We start from the raw sequence: 18,538 nt of genomic DNA on the forward strand, positions 1-18,538 counted from the left end.
ATCACCTTAAATCACTTTTAAAAATGTTGCTTATTATTAAATGTACTTTCTTTTCACACCACAGTGTAAGCTCCCTGAGGGCTTGTGCACTGTTGTGTTCCTAGCACTCAGAACATGGACAAGTGCATAGTAGGCATTCAGGAAATACTCTTGAACTAGTGAGTGCATCTCTGCCCCTCGTGTGTCCTCCATGTCTCTCCTCACTTCCATCCTCACATCCACTGTTCCTCTCTGTCCTCACAGCCTCTCCCCTGGGTCACTGGGCAGCTTTCCCAGTGACGTTCCTTCCTTTAGCCTTCTTCCTCGTCAAAGGCTTCTCACTTTGCTGCCTGAGGTATTTCCTCTCTTTCCTGATGCTGTCCTGCTGCTGAGCAGAGCCACCCTCACTGCCGGGATGGGGCAGAGGTAGTGTGTGGGGAGGGGCTGCTGTTTTAGGCAAAGAAGGAGCCATGTGTGGAAGAGGAGGCCCCATCCTCGGGAAAGAACCAGGACCCAACATCCACAGCTGAGTCCTCTACTCATCAGGTCCTACATTTTCTCAAAATTAGATGTCTGTGCTCAGGACAGCCTTGAGACTTCAAAATTCTATTTAATCAGGAAGAGTTTGATCCCATATTTATTCAGGATGACTAGCTTTCTTATTTGTAAAAATATACATCCTATCTGCCTTCCCGGATGTAGGAGAATCCTAGGCACAAAGCAGAGGAGGGCATTGAATTGGAAAGGAGACAGCAGATTGGGTGCAGACCATCTATTGATGTTCTTTAACCCCACCCCCACCCCCATGCCTCGCCCATGTTCTTCTACACAGTGGGCCCCACTCAGTCCATTTGGAATATTTTAGTCTTTACATGTTCCTACACCTTATGCTATATACTGGGGACATGAGAATGGGTAAAAGAGAAATGATCCCACGTAAATTATAGGCTGGTAGAGAAAAAGCCCTGAACTGATCATCATACAAATGCATCATAATTAGGAATTGTGGTATACTTCAAAAGAAATCTACTCAGTGAAACTGCAGCTCAGCATGTCCAGTGCCCTGTGAGTGGGTGCCATCCAGCTGGTGGCTTCTGTATTACGAGCCTCTCTGTTGCCTTAGGGCAAAGGAGCACTTATTCATTGTTGGGTAAATGCAGGGCGGTTTTGCTGGGTTGCTCCTGCAGGGATGTGGAGGCAGCGTGAGTCACCCTGTACTGAGGAAAGCAGACTCCCAAGACAGAGAACAAGGCTCCCTTCCAGTAGAGAACCTCTCCCTTCATGTCATATTCTTGTGGGGGGTTTCTTCCATGAACTGGTTGTTTCCTTTCTCTGTGGATTTTTTGCAAAGCCTGTATGACAATGGTATTGGTAACTGAAAAATAAAAGTGTTCACTAACCAAAAGCAGAAAAAGAGACTTTTCAGACCCTGCATGCTTGAGGGGGTTGGTGATCTAATGAAGTCTTTTTGAGGAAATGACATGTACATCTAGACATAAAGGATGTAAAATCAAGAACAGGATGTAAAGTAGTTGAAGAAAGGGAACAGCATTATGTCGGTCTGGGGGCTGGGTGGAAATGGATTTTGGGGTGCATGGAGAAGTCTGCTGAGCCTGGAGTAGAGACAGAATGGGGCAGGATAGCTCAAGAGAGAGTGGAGAGACAGGAAAGGGCTAGATCCTGCTTAACCTGCAGCCCCTGCCTGCTCTCTGGATTGAGGATGGATAACTGTCCTGGGCTGTGCATCCTGATGCTAATGGCATGTCCCTGCTTCCTTGCTTAGCCTTTAAGCCTTTCTTAGATTCCCCCTGTATTTTGAGTTGGGACCCCCATGATTCCTGAAAGCTTTCAGTTCCACTTATTAACTCACTTTCTTGGGTTTGTCTCTGCTTCTCTGTGCCCAGGCATTTGCTGCTGGGCTAAGAGAAGGAGAACACATTTCCTATGGCTCAGCCATCTCGAATCACGAGCCTAGTCTGCAACTCTTTTCCAACAAGGAATTCTGGAAAAGCTACATGCTAAGATACACTTCAGGATATTTATAGAAAATTGTGTATGGTTTCTGAGAAGTTTGTTAAGAGGAAGCCAAGCAGACATAGAACAAAGAATTACATAGTTATTATTTTTCCTAAAATTGAATGTCCTTTTCATCTCCCATGGCCAAATCTAGGACTTGCACTTTGAATTTGGCAGAGACACTGATGCTCCTCTTTAGTTCATAGGTCACTGCACTGATTTTCATAATAATTGCCTGCAAAGAAAACGCAGAGCCCTGCCTCCTGACCTTAGTGTCTCATAGCCTTTGGCACAGCACCTCCTACATGGCGGGGTCTCATTATTGCAACACTGAAACACTTCACAGCAGAAGACATTCTTAGGAAGGAGAGTTTTCTGCTGAACAAATTACAGACCTGTGAATAACCTCTGGGCTGACCATGTGCTCAGAGAAGAAGCAAGTGTGAAGGAAGGCAGGAAAGTGAGCTGTTGGCTATGGCGTCTGTAGCCGCATTATTGGTGCATATTCACCATGACGTGTCTGTAAACACAAACCAAGCAGCCAGTCGTAAAAAGATAACGCAAAGGGAGTAAAATCATAAAGCTGCCATATAATGAGCACTTAGCGTGTGTCATACACCATGCTGAGAATTAGCTCTGAGCTTTCCAACTACTCTGCCTGGCAGCTGCTCACATCTCTGCCTTATGGGTTAGATAAGGGAGGTAGGTCCCAGAACCACGCAGTGAATACCTGTTGGGGGAATTTAAAAGCAGGTATGCAGAACCGGTGATATGGAGGGCTAACTATAAAGTTATGCTCAAATTTTCCTCTAGTTGTGGGTCTGTGTCCCTAACCCCCAGGTTGTTCAAGGGTCAACTGTACTTAATGCCACTAAACTGTACACTTTAAAAATGGTAAATTTTATATTATTTTTATTTTACCACAATAAAATGTTACCTCACAAAAAAATTCAAAAATAAAAAGTAAAAAATAAATAAATTTAAAGAAAAAGCAGGTATGCCAAGTTCAAGCTCCAAACTCAGACCGCCAAGGACACCACCTTTTCAAATATGCGTAAGCCATAGAGGTCAGGGCTGATCAAAACGAAACACTTACTGTCAGATGCAACTCAGGGGCTAAGGCACTTGATTCATAAATCATCAAAGGAGAGAGATGATCACAATTAGCAGAGCTCTTTAAAAAAAACTTGATCAAGTAGTGGATCTGCTGCTGTGGAAGTTACTTCACAGTTTCCTTAAAACTTCAGTGAAGTTGGCCTGAAATATCATGAGTTCCCTCTTCAAAATACTGTTCTGCTTGTCTGCTTTGTCCTATCCATCTGATCTTTAAGCAAAAGTCAAAGTGAACTGAAAAAAATCACATATACATTTTTTTTCAATGTGTGAGAGACAGATTAGAGCAGTCAGTTGAATAGAATGATGCTTGTGTCTTGTTAAAGAACCTGAGGTGTACTGATTTTGTAACTTCATTATTTCCTCTAAGTCAGGACTTTATTAAATACCTGCTATGCAGAAGGTATTGCATGTGATGAGGATGCACTGATGAACAAGAAAAGCTCAGTATCCCTGTACACGTGCGTCCTCCTCCCCCTTGCCTGGGATGCTCAGGCTTAGCTCCTGTGCCCCTATGGGGCCCCATTATTCTGTGCTACTTTCCCATGCTGATTTAATAAAGTAAACTTATTGGCCTTGGAAAATGGTACAAAAGCCTTTCTTTTCCTCTCTGCTTACTTGAATGTATATTTCAAGTAATTTGTGGGGGTTTTTTATGTATGCCCTTTGGTGATTTTGAAAAACCAAATCCTGAATTTATCATTTTGATCAAGGAATCATGTGTGCTCCCTGGCCTCTGCGGACAGGGCAGAGTCACTGACCCGCTGTCAGTAAAAGATGCTTTGTGAAATGTTTTCCCAGAAACAGAGCTGCATTTGCACAAATTGCTTCTCTTTCTCACAGTATCCTTGTTAGCAGCAGCATGCATTTTGTATGAAAGCTAGCAGGGGGTAGGATGCAGCCCTGGTCACAGACCTCAGCACAGCCCACCAGCATGTACAGGGATAAAATCTGCAACTTTTGCCTCATTAGCACTATGTCCCCTATTGAGTTAACCAGCCACAGACAATCGGAGAACCTGAAGGTTAATTCTCTCTGCCCAAACGGAGAGTTACAGCTCAATGGACAAAGCCCTTAAAATGTTATCACTCCAGCCAGGACATTTTAAGTGGAAAAAATGGCTGGTAGTACAAAAAGGTTAAATGAATTAGAAAACGGGCCTAAAAGAGACTTGTAGTTTTTTCAAGAGTTGCATAAAATATTCTGTGACTGTTATAGAGGTTGTGACTCGAAACATGTTTCAACCATGTGATTGTCGGGAACTATTAAAATAAATAGCACAAATAGGGCAATTAAATATAGATACTAACAGATTCCAACCACAGGAGGAAATTAAGCAGCTTTGTTTTTCTTTTAAAAACACCTAGGTGAATTTATTTGGAATTAAAATCAAGACCTTTTTTGAAAAGCTAGTTGGATAGGAAGGCTGAGGGGACTAAAAAAAAATTGTAACTGTCTACCGCCCACCCTCACCCCCACCCCAAGGGGAGATCTCGTGTGTGTGAATGTGTTGGCATAAGTGCTCATGCTAAATACACACAGACCAGTCAGAAGAGAGGGGATCCAAGGACAAAAGCAAGGGACCTCCATCCATGTAGTATTAGACAAATGAAACAGCTTCACTTTATACTTTTAGGTCTTCTGTGATGACTGCTTACCCTGGTTTTCCTCTCCTGGCTCCTGTGTTTTGAAGAGACATTGAGTGTCAGAGGATAGGAAGGTCTCCCTCTTTGATAAAGATCCCTCGTATTTAAGTGAGCACTAACACAACCCATGAGAATGTGGGAAACAAAAAAATGAATGCCAAAGGGTGCCTGTCTGCATGGGAAGGGAAAACCAAAACTCGTCGTGGGTACTACTGGAATAAGATGAAGCCAGTGGGTTCCCAATAGCTGTCAGGGATGAGGGCGATGGCAAGGATTTGGAACTTTATTAGAACCATGTGACCTTGTCTGTTCCTTTCTCCATTTTGCCTTGCTGCCAAAGGCAGGGGCTTTAAGAAGAATAATTTGAGGGAGTTCCCATCGTGGCTCAGCGGTTAACGAACCCAGCTAGTATCCATGAAGATGCAGGTTCGATCCCTGGCCTCACTCAGTGAATTAAGGATCCAGCATTTCCATGAGCTGTGGCGTAGGTCACAGATGCAGCTCGGATCCTGTGTTGCTGTGGCTGTGGTGTAGGCCCGCAGCTGTCGCTCTGATTTGACCCCTAGCCTGGGAACCTCCATATGCCGTGGGTATGGCCCTAAAAAGACAAAATACAGGAAAAAAAAGAAGAAGAATTTGAAAATAGCCAAGTATTATTAAGCACTTATTAGCCAGGTACTTGAAAATTTTCATGTCATCTTTATAATAGGTAGTTATAAACACTAAAGTGAAATAGCCAGGAAGGGCTGAGCCAGGATCCAGCCAAGGAAGGCTGTCACTCACCTCCATTCTGCCTACAGCCTGTGTCTTACTGCAATGCAGTGTAAGTAACGCTTATGGCTCACAGGTACCTGGGTGACTGTAATAAGACAACCACGGGGGCTTTCATTACAAAAGCTTACAAAGAGAGTTTCTTTATAAGGAATAATTAAACAGTGGCGTGACAGAGTAGAATACACAGATAATAACGGGACAAATAATTATGAGAAAAAATGTCTTGTACCTATTCTGATGTCTCCTGAGGTCAATATGTAAAGTTGTCTAGAAATCCCAGAATCTTGATGCTGAGAAAGAGTCCTCAGAGATCTTCTAGGAGAGTGAGTTGGTGTCATCCAGCAATATTGCAAAGTGTTTATACCCTTAGCACATAATAGTCCAAACAGATGCTGTTGACAGTATATTCTCTTGTGTAACATTAAACCTTTTATCTAATTTAATTTACAGAACTTCTTTCAAATAGTTAGCAATCTTCTAGATGAAGACAACAAAGAAAAATGGGAAGATGCACAACAGGTAAGTCTGTAGTTATTTCAGAACTTAAAATGAAGTTGGCTAAATAAGGTTTCATAATAGGTGAAAAAAGTAATGGCTCATTATTCCAAGAACATAAAGGGAGAATTTTTCAAGCCATTCTAGATTATATCATGTCGATTTTAGAGAAAACAAGTGATCTCTTTTATCATAACAATCTGTGGGATGAATGATATTTATAAATGTGAAAAAAACGAGCAGATTTAAGTAATTTATAACTCTAAGGTATTAAAACATAATGACTGTATTCTTTACCCATAATTTTATTTCTTGTCTACAGATCATAGGGAAAACAGTAAGTCTAAAGGGACATAGTGATTACAAAGTGAACTGTAGCTAGGAAAATCGTTTGTGTTTACTACCACATGACAGGTTATCTGAATCACATATACAGATGTGCCTTTTGATTCAAAGCCAAGAGTTGTAAAAGTACGTTCTCATTAAAATTAAAGATGTATTCTGGTTTTTACTCTTTCTGTTATGCACAGTATCTATAGCAAGTAGCTTTATTAGTTTAGTTATTATCTTAAAAATGCCTTGCACTGCCACTTGTGCCATACCAACGTATGATTAATAATATTTTTTTCTAAATCACAGAAAAAGCGTGTTAGCGGTTAAGAAAGGGAAAATAAGCATGTTTTTAAAAACTTGTAGAAATTTAATTTATTTGAATGTTAAACTTCCTAAAGTTTTCTACTTGACCCTTGTTAAAAATTCCAAGAGAACAATGCAATATTGAAAATAAGAATATTTACTGAGGTTCAGGTGACCCTCTCTCCCCTTTTCCCTTTATAGTCATGTTCTGGGCCTGCAGGAATAAAGCATGTCCTTTATTTCTACTGTGATAGGAGCTCTAAAAATAGTCCAGTGGGGGCCAACTCATTATCAGGTACAAAGGCTGTGCTTCTGGCCATAGCAAGAAAAAAAACTCACTCCTTAGTTTAAGACCCTGAATCTATCTTTTCCTACTAGTTTGAATTATGTATTTGTCCTTGGCTTCATTCTAGAGGAGAACTTCATTCACTCACTGTGAGAAAATGGTGTCTTTCCTTAGACTACAGCTGCAGAGGCTGAGCACATCTTTGTAGAATTCTGGAGACCATTAATTATGGATATATTTAGGACCAATGTATAATACCCTATTTAAAACAAGACTGCGGTTCATCAGAGGGAGTTATTTACTGCAGGGACCTAACTTGAACAGATAAAGAACAGTGGCAGAGTTTTTGTCAATGGAAAATCCTGAATCCATGAACTGCCTATTTACTTATGGTTTCAAGTTAGCCATGGTCTTATCTTTTAAATATATATATATATATTTAGTAGTGATGATCCTTAATTCTTCTTTCAAATAACTGTTTTAAATAAAAACAATTCTTTTGTAGCCATGTTGTCATAAACACAGCCACATGATAAACAAGTTTCTAAGTTTGCAGCGCAAAGGGTGAACTCCTTGGAAATAAAAGCTGTTTAAATTCTACCAAAGATTATCCTTTATTTTATTTATTCCTTTATTTATGGCTGCTCCCATGGCATGTGGAAGTTCCTAGGCCAGGGATCAAACCCTTGCCACAGTAATGACCTGACCCACTGCAGTGACAATGCTGGATCCTTAACCTGCTCTGCCAGAAGAAAACTCCTCCATTTTCCATTTTAGAGGAATACCCTCAACAAAATACAATATAAAACATAGCTCTGTGTGCATTTGGAAAACTAGCTGAGCAAAATGGTCAATATTGTAGTCAGAAGGGTTTTGCCATCAGAATTTACACTTTCGGACAATAGACAATATCATTTCAGACTTTGTTCCCAGCACATCAGCCCTAGTTATGAAGGATCAAACTGTGTTAGCTAAAGCAGCTTACTAAAAACATAGTATACTCAAGTTGAAAAAAGGCAACACTCTGTGTAACCATTATTGCAGTTAGAATGGACAACCCATTTCAGTCATGGGCACACGGTGGCCAGAGAGCCAGGTCTGGCCTAACACCTGTTTTGTAAATAAAGTTTGAGGGCATAACCACACAGAACAATGACTGCTCTGGTACAGCAAGGACACAGCTGAGTTGTTCCAACAGAGACCTCATGACCCACAGAGCCCAAAATATGTACTCTTTGATACTTTACAGAAAAAAAAAAAAAAAATCCCTGCTATACAACATTTAAATGCCATTAGGAAAGTAACAACTACAAACAAAGTCTGCTGCCACTCTAGAAAACCTCTCCACAAAGGTAGACAGGAAAAGAAGAGAGGTTTATTATTGAATAAGCATTAGGCCAGAATGTGATGTGCCTCACAAGCAATCAATCCACTAAGAGATAGAAAAGACAGAGAGAACGCCCACCCTTTAATACAGCCTAGTGGGTGCAACTCCCTACATGTATGTCCTCAAGATAAAGTTACTAGTTCTTGAGCAAGAAAACTTGATAGTGCCATTTGTCACAGGTAGTTCATCCTAACTTCACCTGGTCATTGGGGTGACCATCTTGTTAGCTAGTTGACTTTATCCAAAGAAAAATTAAACACTCGCATCTTAATGGTGGGAGGCGGTTTTGCACCTCAAGGTACTGGAGGAAATTAGCGTCCTGCCCTCCCAGATAGAACCGTCTTCCTTAAGAATGGTTTGTCTACAGTGTTGTGCCAATTTCTGTGGTACAGCATGGTGACCTAGTCATACATATATATACATTCTTTTTCTCATGCTGTCTTCCGTCACGTTCTGTCCCAAGAGATGCTGTCTTCCTTGATGGTTACCTTCACAGAGGGACATCCCTGGATCTTTAAGCTATGAAGAGGCTATTTGACTTTTTAAAACATTTACATACATTTCAAAGAGACAGAGAAAGAATATAACAAGTACTAGTTTCCTAAAGTAAATGCTCTTAAGAAAAGGGAGGGGAAGATGGGCTAGGGAGGGAAACTCTTTCAACAGGGAGAATAAAGCTTCTTCTTTTTAATTTCTATTTACCCACACACTACACATACTCATATACACAGACACCTACACAAAAACCGGAGAAATACAGCAGCAGCAGGGAGTTTGGAGTTGATGGAAATTTCATGCACATTTTTGGAATGGGAATGATGAACTGTCAGAATTCATGTTTAAAGATTGTAGATGTAGGTAAGCCATAACATTTCTGACCCAATCTTCCTGAAATTAAAAAAAAAAAATCAAAACTACCTGTGCCATACATTTCTAACTGTAATAGCCATTGTTCATGTCTTCAAATATATGTGAATAAAATATTATGCCTTCTAGGTGTCTGAATGTAAATTAGACACACTGTGCCTGCTACCCGCCCTGCGTGACATCTTCCTGCTAATCAGTCTCTTCTCCAACTGCAAAAATCTTTGCAAATACAAAGCCACTACATCTCTAATCCACTTAAATTTTTTTCATGGCTAAAAGCTGTAGTGGTGCTGAATGGCTAAAATAAATGAATCTAACTTCAAAAGACTTTCTGCTCTAATACCGTTATATAATGCAGTCTGACTTTATCAGCATGATGGGTTACACAGGCTAAAATTCATTAGGCTTTGGAAATGGACCTTACATTCAACTTGCTGTGAGCTCATGCCAGAATCAGGTCATCTTTAAGCAAATATTCACCTGTTGGCAGTATGTGAGTTGGATGGTGTTGGGTGTGTCCTGAAATGTACATTGGAGCATCCACCCTGAGCTGTTATTATGATCCTGAAAGTATTGTCAACATTATTGTTCATATACTAGTTATTATAATCATGGGAAATAAATGTCTCTCCCCAGAGAGTTATTTTGCAGTGAATGTAAGAGTCTATAAATATTCATGATGTCAATAATAATTGTTTCTTCTAATATTTATCATACAGATGCTAAGTAAAAAGTCCCCAAATTTCAGTGTTTGTTCTATGCTATTTTTAAATGAGGAAAGGAACCCATCAAAAGTACAGATATACTACTTCTAAGGGTACAATCTGTTAGACGTTTTGAGTTTGCTTAGATTTACTAAAGATTAATTATGCTATCACATATCCTACAAAGTACTTGTTAGATGACACTTAGTGTCATTTTGAACTATTAGTTCAAAAAAATACAGCTGTTCTATGGGTTAAAAAGTGAATAAATAAAAATAGAATAAAATGATTAAAAATAACTTTAAAAAATAAAAAATACAGCTGTTGCTGAAATGTCTTCAAATTATTTATATCTCATTATGTAGATTTTAAATTGCATGTGTATATTCTATTATATAAGTTTTTTTTTTAATTCCATCTAACCTTTGCTTATTTTTGTAGATTTATCCAGGCTCAATAGAGTTAATGCAGGTGATTGAAGATTTTATACACATTGTTGGAATGGGGATGATGGACTTTCAGAATTCATACTTAATGACTGGAAATGTAGGTAAGAAATAGCATGTCTTCCCCAAATCTTACTGAAATTAAAAAAAAATTCAGGTATCTGAGTCATACATTTCTAAGTGTAATACACATTATTCATATCTTTGAGTCTATATGAATAATGTATTATATAGCTACTTGGTGTCAGATTTTTTGATGGGCCCAACCACATATGCAGTATACACACACACACACACACACACACACACACACACACACACAGACATGCATGCATTTGCATGATTTGTATACATTTATATGGGCCTACTTGTGTTTATTTGCACATGTATTATGTAAAAGAGGATATGCCAGATATTTTTTGCTATCTGATCTCATGTTGAAAATATTCAGTGTATACTATATGGTATATAAAAAAAGAACCCTTCATGGTCTTCCAAACATTGTTCAAGTCACTTTCTTGCTAGGTGTCCCACAGAAGTGCTGAATCTTAGTGGGGGTTGGGATGCTTGAGACCTTCAAGGATCATGGTCCTCGTGGTGCTACCACTGCTGCAGTATTCCTGAGATGCTCCTGGGACCCAGTGGGTCTCTCGGGTCCGTATGTGGTGGATTCTGTAATGTTACTGTGAACAAAGTGAAAACATCTTTCTTCTTTGAATTGTTTTTAACTTTATCTCTTATAGGGAGGAATGACACAGAGAGGTAAAATGCACACCTTCTATGGTGACAAGTTACATGCAGCCCAGAGCAATATGTTAACCGAATGGCATATTTATCTTCTTAGTTAAAAGAAAAGAAAGAAATAGCAAGAGTGAAGAAATAGTCTTCCTGCCTAGTCTGTGCATTGAGTTGATGCAGGTTTATAGTTTTATTTTTTTAAAGCTTCCTCTCATGACATTACTGTGACTCAGAAAGACTTTCTTTCGTTTGTTATGTTATAGCAATCTTAACATAAAGACCACTAACTGTAGATAATGTGTGTGTATGTATATATATATTTCCTCACATTCCTACCCACCAGATGTTTAAGTTTTAGTTTCTAGATCAGTAAGAGAACTTGGTGGAGGGAGATTAACTAAGGGAGTTTAACTGGTACAAAACATAACTTTGTTATGATTATGGCTTTTGGTGGTTCATTTTATACTTGATTTCATCTGAAGGGCTTTTTGTCCTACAGGACTCATTAGATTCTAAAATATCTTCCACCAGAGTGATCTCCACATGTAACAGGTACTAGCTAATGACCAGTAATATTCTTTCAGATGAGGAGAGGCTATGTAATGGAGTCCTCAAAGATCTGGACAGTTCCACACCCACAAGCCGTGTTCCTACAACCTAAAGCCTTACAAGTTAAATTTATGTCTTAATCCACTTTCCTGAGGTGGTGGAGGAGCCAACCTTTCCTCAGAATGGATGTTTAGCAGCTTGTGCTGGTCAGGAATGGACAGAGCTGTCCTTGCTCTGGAATAATAGAAGAAAAAGTGATTGAAAACAGTGTTTTTGTTGAAGGAGGAATTCAGACTCCTAGTTAAATGTCCACTCCAAAACTGACTGGGCAAAGAGAGGAAAGATAATGTATGTGGGAAGAGGCATATCATGTTGGGCTATGAGTTTGGAGGTACATGGAATGAAAAACCTAGAGAGATTTGGGGACACTGGTCATTCAGGATGGAACTTCTCATTTGGTGAAGTAGGAACCAGAGAGCCTGCTGTACCAGAATGGATAATTTGCAAAATAATTTACAAGAAAAGGAAAGGAGAAAAAGCAAAGAGCTATTGTTTACTTGGTTTTTGTAAATGTTAACATCTAATTCTAAAAGGCATTGCTAATTAAAAGTATTATAAGATCAAAACACGGCCTTTGTTCAGAATGTGTTGAAGAAAAAATTTTAAAAAAGCAAAGTCAATCTCAGAGTCTAGTAACTTAAATATGAAGTTAAAGTAGGCTGTCTGAATAACAACATATCAAATTCCCTCTAATACTGGTTTTATTTAGAACAAAAATTGTATAAATATCCATAAGTTTCAAATATTTATTCCTCTTTACATTTCCTCTGACATATCAAAATTGTGTATTTGAAAAGAAGTGCATATTACTTTTTGTATTATATTTCACCCACTTTGTTTATCATCACTAAACTTTAAGAAGAGGTAGGCTAAGCATAGTAACTCAAAGCAATATAATACTGCACATAAAGCCATAAAGAAGGTTATTGTTAATAATATTTGAGTTTTCCGAAGTATATCCATGTATTTGTCAGATTTCTCCAGAGAAACAGAACAAACAGAGGATATATATATACATAAATAGATAGCTAGAAATAGATTTATGTTAGGAAATTAGTTCATGCAATTCCAGAATCTGAGAAGTCCCAAGATCTGCTATATGCAAGCTAGAGGCCGGGAAAACTGATGGTGTGGTTCCATTCCACACCCAAAGGGTTGAGAACCAGGAAAGCCAATGGTAAAGTCACAGCTTATATTCAAAGACCTAAAAATCAGGAGTGGTGATGTCCAAGGGCAAAGGGAGATGGGTGTCCCAGCCTTTGGGACAGAGAGCACATTTGCTTGGCCCTTCCTCTGCATTTTTGTTCTATTCAGGCCCTCGTTGGATGGGATGATCTCCTGCATTGGTGAGGGAGAGCTTTACTCAGTCTACTCTTTAAAAAAAATGCTAGTCTCTTCAAGAAATATCCTCAGAGACATACCCAGATAAGTTGTCTAACCAGCTATCTGGGCATCGCTTAACCCAGTCAAAGTTGACACATAAAATTAAGCATCATGATCCACTCAAATCAAATTGGGAAATATAAATAATAGTGATGTACTACTCATAGTCTTCATATTATCCAATTCGAGACTAGTATATATAAAACACAATTATACTTTTTTGTTTGATATGTCCAATGTTTTTGGACAAGGGCACATAGAGAATAGTTTGCAGTGAGAATTTTTGAAACTTGCAAGTTGGCATTCATTTGTCTTGCATCCTAAATCCAAATATTAATTATCCAACATTGAGCTCACACACACACACACATGCTTACACACACTGCACACTTGCAAGCTAGCAAACACATGTACACACAGCATGTTAATGATAGAGACTAGGTAACTAGGAAAGTTTGCTTATTCCTTGTAGCCATTTTCCAATGTGTTGCAGTGAAACTCCTTAAAGGACTTCAAAAGATCATCATTTCTTTTAGAGATTATGAATTCCTTTTATAAAGCCTGTACATGGCCACCTTGCTTTTCTTGGCTATAGATAAGCTCCTGAAGAAAAAGAAAGTTGAACAGTCAAAAATAAATATCAGAAAGCCCATACAATTTAATGAGAGCCTCAGAATCTTGCTGATAGCCTATTCTATTTTAACTTTAAATATAGTTTCAGCATTTCTGTTTTTTGGTTCCTGGTTTATATAGAAGAGTTGGAAGCAGAGATGCTGCTGTTAGAAGCACATACATAGCAAATAGAATAGCTGGAACAATCAAGAAAAAAGAATTCTAAAAGTATCTAGCAGAGTGGAGTTAATTCTGTGGGAACAGCATTATTCACCAAGATAGAAGTTCCTATTATCTGATTAAGATGGCAGGACAATGAGTGACATGTCTTGAAAAGAGTTTCTTCCTAAATAATTCAAATGAAAAGTTTTGAAGATTCTTTTATCTGAAAAGTGTCCCTACCTGTATCAGCTTTTGATAACAGAAACACCTCTTATATGCTAAAAATCTATGAACATTTTGGTATAAATACGTGAATGTTCATTGTGGAGGGAACAGGTCCATCGCTTTGATCATTTTCTCAAAAGACTTATGATCTCAAAAAGTTTATCAGCAGAAGGCTTGGAAAAAAATGTTTTGTGAACAAAGATGTTAAATAAGCCAATGTATTTATAAAGTAATTGAATGTTTTTTCATATTCACATATAATGTGACATTCAAAATTGACACATAATAATTTACAATGAATAAAAGTTAGTGAGCACTTATGAAAACTACTAAATAGCTTATGTAATTATTAAATAAATGATTACTATGAAAAATTGATATTTTTATTTATTTATTTTATTTATTTATTTCTAAGTTTTTTGTTGTTATTTCCCCAACACATTCCACTGTACAGCATGGGAACCCAGTTACACATACGTGTGTACATGCTTTTTTCTCCCATTGTCATGCTCCATTGTAACTAGACATAGTTCCCAGTGCTACACAGCAGGATCTCATTGTTAATCCATTCCAAAGGCAATAGTTTGCGTCCATTAACCCCAAGCTCCCAATCCATCCCACTCCCTCCCCCACCCCCAGGCAACCACAAGTCTATTTTCCAAGTCCATGATTTTCTTTTCTGTGGAAAGGTTCATTTGTGCCCTGTATTAGATTCCAGATAAAAGTGACATCATATGGTATTTGTCTTTCTCTTTCTGACTTACTTCACTCAGTATGAGAGTCTCTAGTTCCCTCCATGTTGCTGCAAATGGCATTATTTCATTCTTTTTTATGGCTGAGAAGTATTCCATTGTGTATATGTACCACATCTTCCTAATTCCAATAGTCTGTCGAAGGACATTTGAGTTGTTTCCATGTCTTGGCTATTGTGAATAGAGCTGTAGTGAACACACGGGTGCATGTGTCTTTTTTAAGGAAAGTTTTGTCTGTATATATGCCCAAGAGGGGGGTTTGCTGGATCATATGGTCATTCTACGTATAGTTTTCTAAGGTACCTCTGTACAATTCTCCATAGTGGTTGTATGAGCTTCTATTCCCACCAACAGTGCAGGGGGGTTCCCTTTTCTCCACACCCCCTCCAGCACTTGTTATTTGTGGACTTATTAATGATGGCCATTCTGACAGGTGTGAGGTGGTGTCTTATGGTAGTTTTGATTTGCATTTCTCTGATAATCAGAGATGTTGAGCATTTTTCATGTGCTTGTTGGCCATCTGTACATCTTCTTTGGAAAAATGTCTATTCAGGTCTTTTGCCCATTTTTCCATTGGGTTGTTGGTTTTTTTGCTGTTGAGTTGTATAAGTCATTTGTGTTTTTTAGAGATTAAGTCCTTGTCAGTTGCATTGTTTGAAACTGTTTTCTCCCATTCTGTAAGTTGTCTTTTTGTTTTCTTTTTGGTTTCCTTTGCTGTGCAAAAGCTTGTCAGTTTGATTAGGTCCCAATACAGAAAGATTCAAAATTTCAATGTACCTTAGTTTATTGTAAAATTGTATTCTAAATGTCCTAAATATACTGTATAGATGAGTGTTTTTCAGTAAAAATGTGAATTTTTCAATAGATTTAAAAAATATATCATTAGTACCAATTAGGTCAGGGGTACAGTATCTTGATACTGCTTAATATGAGTTAAAGTTACTTTTCCTCAACAAAAATATTCCTAGAAGAGTGTTTAAATTGACTTTCTCCCTTTTCTGTCTAAACACTTTCTCTTCAGCTCCTTTCAGCCCAGTGTTTCTCTCATCAGTTTCCTCCCAGAAAAGATTTCTAGAACCTCCCAGTTGCCAAATTAACCCCTGCCCCAAATATTTCAACCTCATGTCCCCTGTGCCTTGCTAAACACTCTCTTGAAACTGTCCATTTTTTAGCATTTGTATATTTATGGTAGTGTAAAATAGAATTAACAAAAATTAGACTCATGATTCAGAAATATTTAGAATCTTTGGAGGCAGTAACATCAAACAAAGCAGACCAAGCACTGAAGAGGAAACAAGAACATTATTTGAGGCCCAGCTGTTTGCAGTATTGGAGACAGAACAGGATGTAAGAAATCCCATCTGATCAGAGTGACAGGCATCTGCATGGATTCTGGCTATTCTAGAGGTTGGTCTCAAGTTGCAGCAGTGTTTTATAGTTTTCTATTATGCTTTCAGTCACCTATTTTCCACAATTGCTTCAAGTAGTAGATTATATTTGCTTTATTTATTGGTAAGAACAGCCTAGTCTTTAGGAATTAACTGTTTTAGTTTTGGACTTAAAACCTGCACTGTGTTCACTGAACTGAATTCAAGGAGAATCAGTGATGTGATGCATGTTGTAGCCCTATGACTGCGTTCAATTAAAAACAAAGAATGCATCTCTTATTATAAGCAAAGTCTTTCCTTGGTGTTTCAGGTCATTAAAATGAATGAATAATCTTCTACTCTTCAAGGATTTCATTCTAGTTGTGGATATAAAAGAATTACATAGATAAATAAATACCAAGTAGACTTTAGCATGTGTTATGAAAATTAGATGGTGCAGAGATTTTTTTCCTAGAGATATTGTTCTGTGTAAGGAACAAGAAAACTTTCTTAAGGAAGGGGTCATTTAGTGTTGACATTGAGGAATGGCTGGACTGTTAACAGTGCAACCTGAAGGAGGGCATGTAGCAGAGATGGTGACATTCTAGAATATTCATTTAGGAAAAAAAAGCAGGAGAGAGTTGTGTAAGTGGAGATTGTGTTAGGAGGCGATAGTGGCTATATATATATATGGAAGTAAAGAAGTGAAATAACATTGGAGAAGCATGATGGGACTTGTAGGATGGTTCTCAATTCTGGGGACAATTGGGAGCTACTGAGGCTTGACTGGATGGGTAAGAGCTGTGCCTTGGTAAGACACATCTTACAGCAGAAATAAAATTTGTTGAAATTAAGAAAAACCTTAAATATGGAGACTAGAAGGCTTTTATGATGATCCATGCAGGAGATAATCATACAACCATACTTGCTTTAATGGTAGTAAGAATAGAGACAAAAATGTGGTTATCAGAGGGCAGAAATGATGAGGGCAGCAATGATGGCAGTCCATACTTGAATGAGGCATCAGAGATAAGTGAGGAATTGGGGTTGTATTTATTCAACAAACATTTGAGGGCATCTTTCACATATTAATGTTTAATTGCAAGTATACCCCTCAAGTGAAAAAAGAAAATGTGGTCTTGGACTTTGGTAGAAAAGTCAAATTTATGATCTGTGCTTGGTAATCAACTACATAAAAGTGATAGCCAAAACCAAAAAAGCTGTTCAATTATCAGGACAATAATAAGAGTGGTAACATGGAAGGTGATGCCTGTATTAAAAACAAAAACAATTCTAATTATGTGTAATGGGTGTTAACTACACTCACTGCGGTCATCATTTCACCATATTATAAAAGTATTGAATAATTATGTTGTACTACCTGAAACTGATGTTGTGTGTCTAGTATATCTCAATAAAAATATCTCTGTATATGACTATGGAGATCTCTAGGATCTATTATTACATGAAAAATTATAATAAATCAGCTTAAGAAACACACTTTGTGTTCAAATCAAAATCTACACAGTATTTTAGAAGGAGGTCATTTAAGCAATAGAATAGAAATCAGGGTTGAGGGGAACAAAGCAAAGAATTATGCAGGTGTCAGAATAAGAATAGTCAGAGTTATAAAGTGTTCCAGAACAGGGCAGTAGAAAATCGGTTGCCATATAATTAATGGGAGAGGGAACATTTCAGAATGAATACTGTAGGTAATATCCATTGCTAATAGAGTTCAGAGCAGCAGACTTTGCATAACATAAAAATTCTTTAGTAAAATTGCAGACACAATGAATAAGATCTAACTTCCCAAGCTCTTTAGGTGGTTTCAATGGATTCACCCTTAACTTTTGGACACAATTATCTCTAAGGATTTGCTTTGTATAGATCAATGCTGCTACAGCCCCTTACTACTATCAAACAACTGTTCTTTATTGGAACTATTCATAGTTGACCTATCAGATTAAAAAGGATTATTTTTAGTCTGATAATGTCTCAACATACAGAATGTTATAATAATTAGCTGTAAGGAATTTCAGAAGTCACCCTTCTATATACCCTAAGGGATAGAATATTCTAGAAAGTATAGTTTCAGTTTTTCTCTAGTAATCAAATAAGGCCAGTGCCTTGAAAACATTAATGTTAAGACATCTTTCTTTGCCAAGCCAAATGTCACTGTATATTCTTGGTTTAAAAATATGAAATGCTGGGCTTTTCAGGATGAATGTTCACCGTTGGTTTTTTCTGATATTGAATCCAAATTCAGTCTGAAGGATGGCCTAATACAATTCTGACATCTCCTTTCTCTTCAGAGTGCTGTCTCATCAACATCAAATCTATG

The 18,538-nt window shown here is 38.0% G+C and overlaps 1 protein-coding gene across 25 annotated transcripts in view; it reads left to right on the forward strand.

Moving 5' to 3' along the window:
• ADGRB3 (adhesion G protein-coupled receptor B3) overlaps window positions 1-18,538 on the forward strand; it is a 732,591-nt gene that overhangs the window by 377,030 nt on the left and 337,023 nt on the right. For all 25 annotated transcript variants that reach the window (XM_021072833.2, XM_021072856.2, XM_021072841.2 and 22 more), the window contains 2 exons: window positions 5,979-6,047; window positions 10,345-10,453. In XM_021072833.2, coding sequence (XP_020928492.1) covers window positions 5,979-6,047; window positions 10,345-10,453 — 178 coding nt within the window. The remainder of the gene's footprint in view (window positions 1-5,978; window positions 6,048-10,344; window positions 10,454-18,538) is intronic.

Source organism: Sus scrofa, chromosome 1 (genome assembly GCF_054392235.1).
Source record: "Sus scrofa isolate SSC_HxYL_T2T_F1_AM1 chromosome 1, Sscrofa_HxYL_maternal_Yorkshire_Landrace_v2.0, whole genome shotgun sequence".
NCBI lineage: Eukaryota > Metazoa > Chordata > Mammalia > Artiodactyla > Suidae > Sus > Sus scrofa.